General features: G+C 52.8%; 1 protein-coding gene across 6 annotated transcripts in view; it reads left to right on the forward strand.

Moving 5' to 3' along the window:
• The window catches only part of RUSC2 (RUN and SH3 domain containing 2), a 67,174-nt gene extending 55,742 nt beyond the window's left edge, over positions 1-11,432 (forward strand). For all 6 annotated transcript variants that reach the window (XM_032988121.2, XM_042804422.1, XM_032988123.2 and 3 more), the window contains 7 exons: positions 1,741-1,817; positions 3,823-3,997; positions 4,981-5,086; positions 6,124-6,170; positions 7,694-8,672; positions 9,344-9,517; positions 9,812-11,432. In XM_032988121.2, the coding sequence (XP_032844012.2) occupies positions 1,741-1,817; positions 3,823-3,997; positions 4,981-5,086; positions 6,124-6,170; positions 7,694-8,672; positions 9,344-9,517; positions 9,812-9,992 (1,739 nt within the window). In that variant the 3' untranslated portion in view covers positions 9,993-11,432. The remainder of the gene's footprint in view (positions 1-1,740; positions 1,818-3,822; positions 3,998-4,980; positions 5,087-6,123; positions 6,171-7,693; positions 8,673-9,343; positions 9,518-9,811) is intronic.
• The last annotated feature ends 922 nt before the right edge of the window (positions 11,433-12,354 follow it).

Here is a 12,354-nt window from a genome sequence, read left to right on the forward strand (position 1 = left end):
CCTACACCCCCTGATAAAGTGTCCCTCCCCAGCTTTTCTGTAGCCCCCTTGAAGTACTGGAAGGCCACTATAAGGTCTCCCTGAAGCCTTCTCTTCTCCAGGCTGAACAACCCCACCTCTCTCAGCCTGTCCTCATAGAGGAGGTGCTCCAGCCCCCTGATCGTCTTTGTGGCCTCCTCTGGACCCACACGAGCAGGTCTGTGTCCTTCTGATGTTGGGGGCCCAACAGCTGGACACAGCACTGCAGGGGGGTCTCACCAGAGCAGAGCAGAGGGGCAGAATCCCCTCCCTCGACCTGCTGGCCACACTGCTCTTGATGCAGCCCAGGAACCAGTTGGCTTTCTGGGCTGTGAGCGCACATTGCTGGCTCACAGTCAGTTTTCCATCCACCAACACCCCCAAGTCCTTCTCCGCAGGGCTGCTCTCCATCCACTCATCTCCCAGCCTGTGTTTGTGCGTGGGATTGCCCCGACCCATGTGCAGGACCTTGCACTTGACCATGTTGAACTTCATGAGATTTGCACAGCCCCACCTCTCCAGCCTGCCCAGGTGCCCCTGGATGGCATCCCTTCCCTCCAGTGTGTCACCACACCACGCAGCTCGGTGTCAAAAAACTTGCAGAAACATGCAGAAAGGTTCCCATGCCTTTGACAGCTAGATATTGGTGATTAGCAGATGGCAAGCTTTCTCCTCTATTCCACTTCTCTTCTTGCATCATACTGATGAAGATGTCAGATTACCCACCTCTGGCTTGTTACTAAAAGTTATTATATAGCTGGCCGAATGCATGGTGTCCTGGTTTCAGCTGGGATAGAGTTAAGTTTTCTTCTTAGCAGCTAGAATAGTGCTGTGTTTTAGATTCAGTATGGGATTTGGTATGAGAAGAATGCTGGTAACACACTGATGTTTCCAGCTGTTGCTGAGAGATCAAGGACTCTTCAATGCCCCATATCCTGCCCGTGTGCAGGTCACAAGAAGCTGGGAGTGAGCACGGCCAGAGCACTGGGCCCAAACTGGCCAGTGAAACATTCCATATCATGTAATGTCTTGCTCAGTATATAGTGGAGGGGTGGCTGTGAAGGCGTGGGTTCCCTCTTGCTTCTGGGATTGTGATTGTGGGATCTTGGTATTTCAAGATCGCTGGCCAGGAACAGGCTGGGTATCAGTGGGTGGGTGGTGAGCAATTGCATTGTGTGTTACCCATTTGTGCTTTCTATTGTTACTGTTTTATTTCAATTATTCAACTGTTTTGATCTCAACCTACACGTCTCCCTTTACCCCTCCAAATCCTTTCCCCATCCCCTGGGCAGGGAGAGGGTGAGCGAGCGGCTGTAGGGGGTTTTGCTGCCGGCCGGACTTAAATCACGACACATGTCTTCTGCCCTGCCACCCTGTATGATCAAAACAGCAAAAGACTCATTGCCTCAGACCCCATCTCTGCTCCCTCAAGTTATGGTGTTTGGAAGTGATGGTCCATGTCCCTTGGGAATATTGACAGGGTATCTTAAGCTTCAGCCACTTCTAAAGGTTGTCCTGCTGTTGAGCTGATAGGTGAGTGTTGAAACCAGCAAGTACAAATTTGGTGAGGAGTTAGGAGATGCCCTGCACATTTTTGGCAGAGAGAGCACGTGCGCTGACATGGGCTTGAAATGCCCCTGCCTGATTTCTCTGCGAAGTGTTTGGTCAAGGTCTGTCCTAGGAGCCCCTCAGGCAGCTCTCTGATTCATTCTTTCCCTGTAGGTCTGGTGAAAGCAATCAACACTGCTGTTGACCTGATTGTGGCTCACTTTGGAACCAGCAGGGATCCAGGTGTGAAGGTATGTCTTGCTTTCAACATCATTAGTGACATGGAGAGGATGGAGAAAGGTTGCCTCTCCATTCTCTTCCAGTCAAAAACTACAGGGTATTCAATGAAGGAAGTAGTACCAAGAACAAACCAGACATGTGCAACATGTACCTGCTGTGGAACTCTTGCTGCATGATGCTGGGAGTGCTAAAAGAGTACGTGGATTTAAGGGAAGATCAGAAAAACACAGGGAAGGGAAATTTATTGAGGCCTACTAAATTCACACAAGAATAATGTTCATCTTAGGTAGTCTCTCAGTTGAAAGTAGTTGTAGGCTGTGAGAGTGTTAAGGGCAAATACTATACATGCTTGCTCTGGTTTGACTCTTTCTTACGTACTTATGGCTCTTTATAAAAAAGAATACTAGGCCAGCTGGAATTCTGGCCTGATGCAGTACATCAGCTCTTTTTTCTCATACAGTGGAGAGCTCTGTCTCCCTCCTCCACATGTCCCATGATTCTGTTCTGGCACTGCTGCCAGGACACAGTGCAGTGTCCCCAATCCCTTGATGCATCACAGGGCTCCATAATGATAAAAAAGTTCATCAGTCATTGCCCATCTGCGGCAGGTGGGTATCTCCTGTAGCCCTTACCATGAACTCACTGAACTTCGGAGTGCATCTAGGTTGCCTGGGGGGCTGGCTGTCTTTAGCCCATGCTCTCCTCATCTCCCATTTCTGGAATAACAGAGAAGCAAGGTTGATTCTGTTTATACCAGGCAGTGTTCACAGTCCTGTGACACCCAACATGTTTGTGGTGCCTCCTCTTAATGCTGAATGGTCTGCTTCAGCCAGGGGACTCTGGGGCAGCAATGTGACACTATTTGGACATGACAACTGCCCTGGAGTGCCATCCCCATGGAGAAACCTGACTGGGACAGATTCCAAACCCATTCAATCTTATCTCAGAACTCAGGATAATTTGCCCCTAATTGCAATTGTCACTGATGCAGAGATTGCTGTGCAGGGTAACCAGAGCTGTTGGGATTTCCACAGCTTTTGAAGGCTTCACTGTGAATTTCCTATTCTTCACTGTTGGTCTGGGCAATAATTGCAACGTGACCCCATTACTTTACTTACCAGACAAAGCTGTGATTTTGACCTGAGGTTTTGTTTGTGCCAGTGTGCTAGGGGCTGAGCATTCACCTGTCAAAAGGCAGCACCCATCCCTGATGCTCCCACACTCAGTGGATCTGACGGGATTATTACTGACCCAGAAGTCCAGTCTCAGTTCAGGGCCTTTGTGGACCTCTGCCAACTGGCCAGTATAATTCCAGCTCAGCTGGTAAAATCTGTGCCCTGAACGCAACTGCCTGGGACCACCAGCATGATGTACAAGGCCTGGGTCTGACCCCTTTGGATAGACCCCTGGGCAGCTCAAAGACTGTATTCAGCAGAATATGTCCCTGCTCTGCTGATGCTGGGCTCTTACATGCTTCCTCACCTCAACCTGATCTCTGTCCATCCATTTTGCCCTCACCCTGTTATTTATAGTAATCCCTAGAAATCACAGCTCAGCATGTCACCGAGTTAAGTGTTCCTTAACCCTTCAGTGCTAGTAGTTGCTGTGTGGCTTGCTGCGTCCTGCTTCAAAAATAGCAACAAAAAAATCTACAGCAGCAGAAAAATCCCCTACTCTTTTCTTACTCTGGCAGGACAGCCTCATTATACCTGTAGGCAGAACCAGGCATCCCTTCTAATTGGGATATCCCCTTCCCAAACTGGGATATCCTCTTCCCAAACTGTTGCCTCATTCCAGCTTGGGGCAGACGTTGCAGAGAGCAATCCAGAACTGGGATAGGAGGCACCTGGGGTGAAGTGGAAGAGCCTGCTTGTTCAAAGAGCTGCTGAGCATCAGCATAGACTGGATATTGCCTGCTGGGTGTCTGTAGTAGGCAAGTGGGGACGGACTGTTTGCATGCATCTGTACCTTATAGAGCAGTTACCAACACTCTCCCTGTTGCCTTTTGTCCCTTAGGCCAAACTTGGGAACAGCTCCGTGAGCCCCAATGTGGGGCATCTCATCCTGAAATACCTGTGCCCTGCTGTCCGGGACATCCTGAGTGATGGGCTCAAGGCTTACGTCCTGGACATGATCATTGGCCAGAGGAGGAATATCCCCTGGAGCGTGGTGGAGGCATCCACCCAGCTAGGTACGGAGGGTGTGCAGTGATGCCCATCACCCTACGGTACTCCTGTGTGTGGCTGAGAGGTGCAGGGGAAGGTTGACTGTAAGGGTGGGAATGCAGAATAATAGCTGTGTCCCTGCATGGAACAGGGTGCACCTTGACCTTCTTGTGCAAGATGGGAGAGCCGCTGCTCTATTTTGCCCAAATATTTATTGTCATTTCCCCTGAAATTTCCAAATTCTCCTATAACAGGGCCTAGCAATGTAAAAAAAAGAAATAAAAAAAAAAAAAAAACAAAAAAACAAAAAACAGAAAACAAGAAGAATGCCCCTTTCCCCTCCTCTAAGTTTCCAGGGTGTTTGTAGACCTTCCTCTTTAGCCCTGCACAGCTACTGTATAAGGCAGAGTTGTGCTCTAACCTGATCTGTAAGAAAATTTGCACTCACAGAGCTCACTTGGCTCAAGCATGCCCACAACACCTACACCCTCTGCTAGTACTACTCTGCACCCTGGATTATGTCCGTGGCTGCCATCCAGGATAACACCTTTCTGAGGTTAAAGATAGTGGGGCCACACTGACTTCTGCATCACAAAGAACTTGCATCCAGGGCTGGGAATCCTCCTAGCATGTTTGTGGCAGATTTTGAGCTCTGGGGTTATCTCTGTGATTGCAGACACCTCAAATTATATCCACTCACCACAGTGTTCTCTTTACCTGCTGATTTTGAGCCAAGGGCTGCGACTGTCTCTGAAGTGTGGGAGTCTGGTCCTTGCGGAACTGAAACTGTCTAAAAGTTTTGGAGTAGCAGTCTGGGACAGTCCACAATCCATCTTCCTTGTGGGGTCTCACTGTTGGGATGGAGTGAGCTCCTCTTGGTGGAGGGGCAATGCACATACAGGCATGGGCATCTCAGCCATTGTCTGTCTTTGCTTTGCTGCTCCTTCCTGTGGTGCCATTTCGGCTTTGCTGACCACAACTAATCTCAACATTTTGCTTCTCTCTATAGGCCCCTCAACCAAGTTGCTGCACAGCCTCTATAGCAAGATCAGCCAGTACATGGAGCTCACCAATCACACCATGAGGTTCAACGCATTCATCTTTGGCCTCCTCAAGTAAGCAGGCTCCCTGGGCTGGCTGCATGTCACTGCCCAGGGCTGGCAGCAGGTGCTGGTCCTTGAATGCAGGCAGGCACAGTTGCCAATTAAAAGAGTTGAGAAACCTGGGAAGATGCTCCCCCACTGTGAGGGAAGGAAGAAGCTCTGAACCTCAGGGAACTCCAGAAGGATCAAAACATACCCTACCAGGCCAGGACTGAAAAGGGGTAGCTCTAGCCCACGGAAGAACATTGTCAGCTTGTCTTAGCCCCAGAACATTAGGTGGGAAGAGTCTATCTGTCAGGGTCTATACAAGGTTAGACATATCTATAAATTAGTCCTGGAAATCTCTGGTTAAATCACTGCTTCCTGGAGCTGCAGTGAATCCCAGAGCATGAGGCACTGAAGGAGAAATTGCCGTGGTCCAGGACTCAAGTCTGACCCTTCGAGGTTGGATAAGGACTGTGCACACTACACTCAGTGTTAAACAGAAGGTGGCAGTGATGCCTTTTTGCTGGTGAAGGGATGGTTGCTGCTAGAATGGTATTTCACTGCTCCTCTCCAGTGGTCAGCAAGAGCTTTAGCAGTGGCAGCAGAGTCCTCGAGACCCCCAAATGTTGGAGGACCCCTACAAGCAGGAGCAAGTTCTGCCTTGCTTTCCCTACCCAGGGTGGCCCAGCTCTCCCCTGCTGGCACAGGATAGCAGTATATTTTGAGCCAAGCCTGCAGCAATGGTCTTAGATTTGTAGATAATTTGACTCTTCTACATGAGCCCTTCTCAGCAAAGCTAAGCTCTGCCAAGGACATAGAAGCTAAATGGTGAGGAAACTTGCTGGAAACATGAAAAGCAAACTGGATGGTTCCATACCAGGCTGGGTGTCTGTGATCTATGCATGCTGATAGGAGTGAGCCACTACCCTTTCACTAAGTCTTGAGGTTCATAGGTTCATGCTGTGTAAATGCCCTTTTCCAGCCGCACTTTGTGGAACGGTGAGGACGAAGTGGGTGAATTGTTTTTTACTCTTTTTTTCCTTGCTTGTTTCCCCTTCCTGCAGTATCCGGTCCTTGGAGTTCTGGTTCAACCACCTCTACAACCATGAAGGTAAGAGCCTGAAGGCTGTGGGCTGCAGTGGGGGGCCAAATTCTGCACAATGTAGAGCATGGGAAGGACATGCATTTCTCTTACTGGTCTCTCAGCCTAGGCTGCTGCCCTCTGCTCTGTGCTGAAGGACCGGACTATATACAATCCCAGTACATCAGGGAAGTCTGAGGTGGAAGTCCAAGCTCCATGCAGCTCCATCAACCTGAGCCTTGACAGCCATGTCCTTCCCAGCTGCAGCTAGTACCCAAGGCTATCACCTCCAATGCAGATCCCTCAGTCTACCCGCAGGGGACCAGATCTAACCCTCCCTCAATTTCTGTGTTCCCTGACCAGTACCTGAGAGCTCTGTAACAGCTGGAGATGTGCACACTTAGCTGAAACCCTTCAGGCATGGGAAATGGAAACAAAACTGAAACTGACAAACAAAAAGCAGATTTTACTGGATGTATCTGTTTTTTCAACCAGAAATGTTTCTAGAGCGTGCAGATAACCCAGCAGCACAACCAAGCTGCCTGATGCCTAGAAGCAGCATGACTAAGTGCTAAGCAACACCCTCGACCTGCTGGATCCCCTGAGAGTGCTGCTGGCTCAGCCTGCACTCAGCCCAGGGCCCCATGCACTGCAAGAAGTCCAGCCCAGTATCTTCTGGCAGGTTTGGGAGTTGACAGCAGACGTTTCCCAGGTCTGCGTGTGCAGTTAGCACTTCTTTCTGGAGCAGACAGGAGAGTAGACGTGCCTTTGTACTGAGCAGTGTGGCAAGAGAAAGCAGCCTGGTTTTCTGGAGCATAAAATGGCCATCTGTTTCAAGGCACCATTAAGAGCTGGAAGTGTGAGCAAAAGCTAGGGCTGTCAGGATGATGAAGGGTAGGCAAAGGGGTTGGAGATAAGGTGCAAGCCCTGTCTGTGCTGTAAGTTTGTTATCTCACTGGGGCCAAATGGCCACAAATCCTGTTCCCAACTCTCTCCCTGTGAGTGAGACCTGAAAAAAAAGCTGGGGTGGGGTGGCACTGCAGATTTGGCCAAATTAAGTGTAGGATGAATGCTGCAGGTAACAATGCTGGTCCATTTTCTGTTAAGATCCACAGTTCAGCCCAGCCAGGTCCCTGGGAAAACTGTATTCAGCTGTCCCTGACACCACTCTCTGCAGGGGACTGGTACTGGCCAGATCTGCAGCTCTTTGTTAATCTCCAAGAGGTAGGGAAGAGAATTTTAATGTGTGCCAACCCTCTGATGCTCTTTATTTGTGCCCTACTCCCATGGTATTTGTGTCAAATGTCATCCTGGTGGATAGTCTGACAGGCAGGTCCTAGCTGCAGGCATGACTGGAAGCAGGACCTGGGCCAGTTTGCCCAGAGCTCACAGAGCATCTGGTGCTCCCTGACCCAGCGCTGAGCCTCACACTGCGGCCACAGCTGTGACCAAAAACTAGTGTCCAACTCCTTTCCCTAAGCTTCAGCAGCTTCTTGGTGGCTTGGCAAAGATGGCAAGGGCCTTTCTTCTAATTAATGTCTCTTGCCCTCCAGATATCATCCTGGCACACTACCAGCCCGTGGGCTTCTTGTGCCTGTCTCACAGTGTGTGCCAGCCTCTTTTTGAGGAGCTCCTGCTCCTGCTGCAGCCTCTCTCCCTGCTGCCCTTCAACCTAGACCTCCTTTTCGAGCACCACCTGATGCAGATGGGCAAAGAGCAGCAGCAGCAAAAAGAGCTGCTGCGTGTGAAGCAGGACCTGCTGCTTTCCGCACACTCCACCCTGCAGCTGATGCGGACGCGGGGCAGCAGCGAGGATCCCGACGGCTGCAGCGCCGCCCCTGAAGCAAGCAAAGTGGGTGCCACGGATGGTGACATCTCACTGGGCCACGGCCCCCAGCAAGCTGTGAGTGAGAGGGTCAAGGGGGTGGGGGCCTCCTGCGGAGATGGTGACGGGGAGGAAGAGCAGAAGAAGGTACGTGAGAGCACGTGGGAGGGGAAGAAGGACAAGCAGGCGGGCTGGTGGTACCAGCTCATGCAGAGCTCTCAGATTTACATTGAGGGCTCGGCCGAAGGCTCGAAGTTCATCCGCTGTGAGAAGAAGAAGAAGGCTCTGAATGCTGTGCCCAGGTCAGTGGAGACCGGCAAGGCACCACCCCCCCGTGAAGGAGTGGTGGAGGGTGCAGAAGCTCCCCCCATTGGTGAGGGCATCTTGGAGGAGAAGCTCAAGGCTGCCAGCAAGCCAAGTCCTGAAGCTGTAGAAGAGCCCTTGGAAAAGCCCCAGCAGGTACTGGTCAGTGAAGAGGTGAAGGAACGGAGCTGGCCCTTCTGGATGGGCAGCCCCCCAGACTCAGTGCTTACAGAGCTGAAGCGTAGCAAGGAGAAGGAGACGGGAACTCAGCAGAGAGTGGGAACAGCAGCAGCAGCCCCCCAAGAGGAAAGCAGCGCCAGTGCATCAGAGGGCAGCCAGCCCATCAAGTGGGGCCACTTGTTTGGGTCCAGGAAGGTGCAAAAAGAGCCCAGGCAGCCTAACAGGTAGGGAGAGGAATGGTTTGGGGCTGGAGAGGGCTGGTTAACCTGGGTCTGCAGCAGTGCAGGTGGAAGTCAATCCAGTAGCTGACCACTGGGCTGCGCTACGGTGGTACATGAGAGGCCATGTGTGAACGGAGAGGTCTGTCACTCCTGCCCAGTCCTGACAGCTTGCTGGCCTTCCCTAATGCCTGCCACACTACCATTCCCCATTTTGGCTCATACCTTTGTTCAGTCCACCTCACTGGCTTTCCTCTCCTGCCTGAGCTATACCATTGCCTTGACTCCTAAGATTCCTCTCCAGGGGAATGGTCCTGCTGCACCACCCCCAGCATCACCTTGTCCCTCCCAAAAGTGCATGGTAAGTGAGAACAGAACATACAGACATCCCTGTTGCACACGATGGGTCAGGAGGAGGCATAAGGTTGTCCTGTGTAGCTGAGACCTCTCCGTTTGCACCCTTCTTGCTTCTATGGCCACTGGAAATGTCCTTCCCAGTCTATCCCATGTTGTGTCTGGAGGAAGATGAGTCCTCCCTCCCAGGAGACAGCCTGGGGACCACAGTGCACTTTGTGCGTGGAGCCAGACCTCTAAGGCATAACCTTGCCATGAAAGCGGCTGCTCCTTGCCCCAGGCATGCTTCCCTGCCACTACCAGCTTCTGTCTCCTTCTTGCAGGTTGCCCTCTGGCTGGCTGAGCTTGGACAAGTCTGTGTTCCAGCTGGTGGCCCAGACGGTCGGGGCAAGTATGTGGCGAGAAGCAGCTCCTGAGCCGGAGCCCTCCCGGCCAGAGCCACCTGAAGTGACCCCCAGAGCACGGCCAGCCCGGGGGCTGTCTCCCCACCCTCCCTGGTGAGTGGTACCATGTGGCTGTCCTGCAAGTGGTGGGTTGGGGTTGGCACAGCTCTGCCTGTTTCTGTTCTCCTGGCCCCCTCTGTACTCGTGGACCTGGGGGTGGCTCGAGGCAGTGATGCAGCTCGTGCATCCGCTCACCCCAACTCTGCAGTCTGCAGGTGAGGGGCAGCGGGGAGCCTGGCTGGGTGGGGTGGCAGGGAGTATTTTCCTTGCTCCTCTGTGACTGCAGAGGTCCCTGGACTTCAGTGTCCTGCGGTGAGCTAACCCTTCCTCCCTTCCCTCTGCCTGCAGTGAGGTGAAGGCTCTTTGCCATCACATTGCCACCGAGGCAGGACAGCTGAGCTTCAACAAGGGGGACATCCTTCAGGTCATCTCCAAGGTGGATGGTGACTGGTTGCAGTGCAGCCTCGGCTCCGAGAAGGGACTGGTGCCCATCATGTACGTCACCCACCCGGAGGACGAGGACTATTGACGTGGCGGGGAGGCCAAGCACAGTACCGTGGGCTGCTGAAGCTCCTCTGGGGAAGCCCACCATGACAGAGGAACAGACACAGCTTCTTGCTAGTTTCTTAACCCTTCTTGCCATTACAGAATACAGTAACCATAGGTGGTTCCTTCTTGCTCCTCCTCGTGCAGCTGCCAAAGGCCAACTTGGCCCCCAGGGTCTTCTGCGAGCTGCACCTCATATTGCCAGGCATCACCATGCATGCAGCCACACCGGGGACCTCCTGAGCCCCCTCCACCCCACGCCATCTCCAGCACCCGCAGGCCATGGACTCATACATAGCAGGAACCCCAGCAGTCCCTGCCAGGGCAGCGCTGCCCCGCTGCCAAGCTCAGTTTCATGCTGGAGGGTGCAGGATGCTGGCCATCCCCTCCCTGGGGGTGGCAGTGCAATCTGCAGCCTTCAGCATCCCTGTCACCATCAGCCGCAGGGGTGGGAGCACCGTGCATTAGCAAGGTCTCTGCTAGACTGCGGCCTGATGGGGGGCTGCAAGGTAGGTTATCCCACACTGGGACAGCTCTGTCCTGGTGTGTTACAGTGATGCCTGGTGGGTTCTGCTGGGGCAAACGGCCTGGCACTGCCACTCTGCAGGGCTGGGGCCGGGGTCTGTGCCTGGCCATGGCCAGGGGAGCGGGACGGGGTATGTGTGTGCGTGCAGAGCAGAGGGGTGCGTGGGGTCATGAGGAAGGCACGTGGATGTTCAGTGTTACATAGGGCCGGGATGGGTAGTGACACCGTGTGCGAAGATGAGTGCTTTGGGAGGTGGCCCCATGCTCTCCATGCTGAGCAGAGAGCAAATGCCTGGGATGCCCTGGGATGCTCACTGGAGGGGGGCTGGAGGGGAGGGGATGAGGTCAGGGTCCCTGACTGGACTAGGGATGCTCTTTGAAGTTGGGGGCAGTGCTCCCAGCAGGTAGATTGGGGATTGCTCCTAGAGGGAGCAGGGGAGCTGGGGAGGGAGGGGTGGTTCTCCCCTTGACATAGGGTTTCTGGTCTTGCTGAGCAGTGAGTGGGGTGGGGGGACAAATGTTGTGCACAAGTACAAGGGGCTGCTGGGGATCCTGCGGTCCTCAGTAGAAGCAATGCCAGTCAACCCCTTCCTTGACATGCTCATGTCACCTGCTGGGGTGGGGATCTTTGCCTGCCCATTGAGTGAGGAACAGTGTTAATGAGAGGCCACGCCAGTATTTGGTGCCTTGGCCAGGTTGATGCTGCTTGCAGCATTGTGCCTGGACTGGCTTCCCCATGGCGAGGGACCCTGGTCTTGCAAGGTTACCTCCTGCTTGTACATTGCTTAGCAGACGTTGCACCATATTTAATTTGTATTTCCCTGTTAGAACGAGGTGTCTCACCTTTATTTATTTCTTTATTTATGATGCATATTAATAAAAAAGGTGCTGATTGAGCTCCCTGCTACACAGCCTTGTGATTTCAGCCTGTCCCTGGGAAGAGCATGAGGGTTATCTGTGCTGGGACACTGCACTGCAGGCCTCCTCCTGCCTTCACCACAGCTAACACCAGACCTTCAGAAGGAGATAGGTTGCCCCCAGCTATCAGACCTGTCAGTTCAGGCTGCGGGGACTACAACATATCATCAGATGATGGAATGTCTCAGGGAGGCAGTGCTGTTTGAGGTTTCTTGTCTTTATTCATTGTGCATGCTGGTGGGGGACCAGGCAAGTTTCAGAGAGGAATTCACACCATTTTGGTCTGGCATCTTCTTCCCCAGGATGCTCCAGCTGCTGTCCATCAGGTGTCCATAGATGCAGCCAAACGGGAACTTGTAATCCCATGGGCGGTGGGAGGAAGTCCTGAGCAGCACGGGAAGGAGATGGTGAAGGATGAGTTGTGGGACTGTGACCCGGAGCCTGGGACAACCTGACATGAGGCTCAGTGGCTGAGGGTCACTCACAAGGAAGGGCTCTGGGGCTTTTAAACTTAGGCTCGCACAAGTGTTGGACCTGCAAGTCCAGCAGAAATGACCCCGAAGAGCCTATCCCTTCCTTTTACATCTCAGTAACTTCCAGGAGTGGGGAAAAGCTTTGCTTGAGGCTCCAGCTTTTGCTGCAAGGACACTGCACTGGAGTTTGTTGCAACCACGTGGACAGATGGTCTGCGGTGGCGGTGTGAGTCGAAACGTTTGAAAAAAATCCAGAAATGAAGTGGCCTAAGCCCCTGACCTGGTTTGAAGAGGCACGGAGCTGCCAGGGCTTGCACGTGGGCTGCTTTAATTAACATCTCAGAGGGGCCAGTGGTCAGCACTGTTTACAGATTACATGCAGCCAGGCTGTTCCCTCCACGTGCAGGGTCTGGGCCAAATGGGGAAGGG

The sequence above is a fragment of the Tyto alba genome, unplaced genomic scaffold (genome assembly GCF_018691265.1).
Source record: "Tyto alba isolate M040663 unplaced genomic scaffold, T.alba_DEE_v4.0 Super-Scaffold_42, whole genome shotgun sequence".
Taxonomy (NCBI): domain Eukaryota; kingdom Metazoa; phylum Chordata; class Aves; order Strigiformes; family Tytonidae; genus Tyto; species Tyto alba.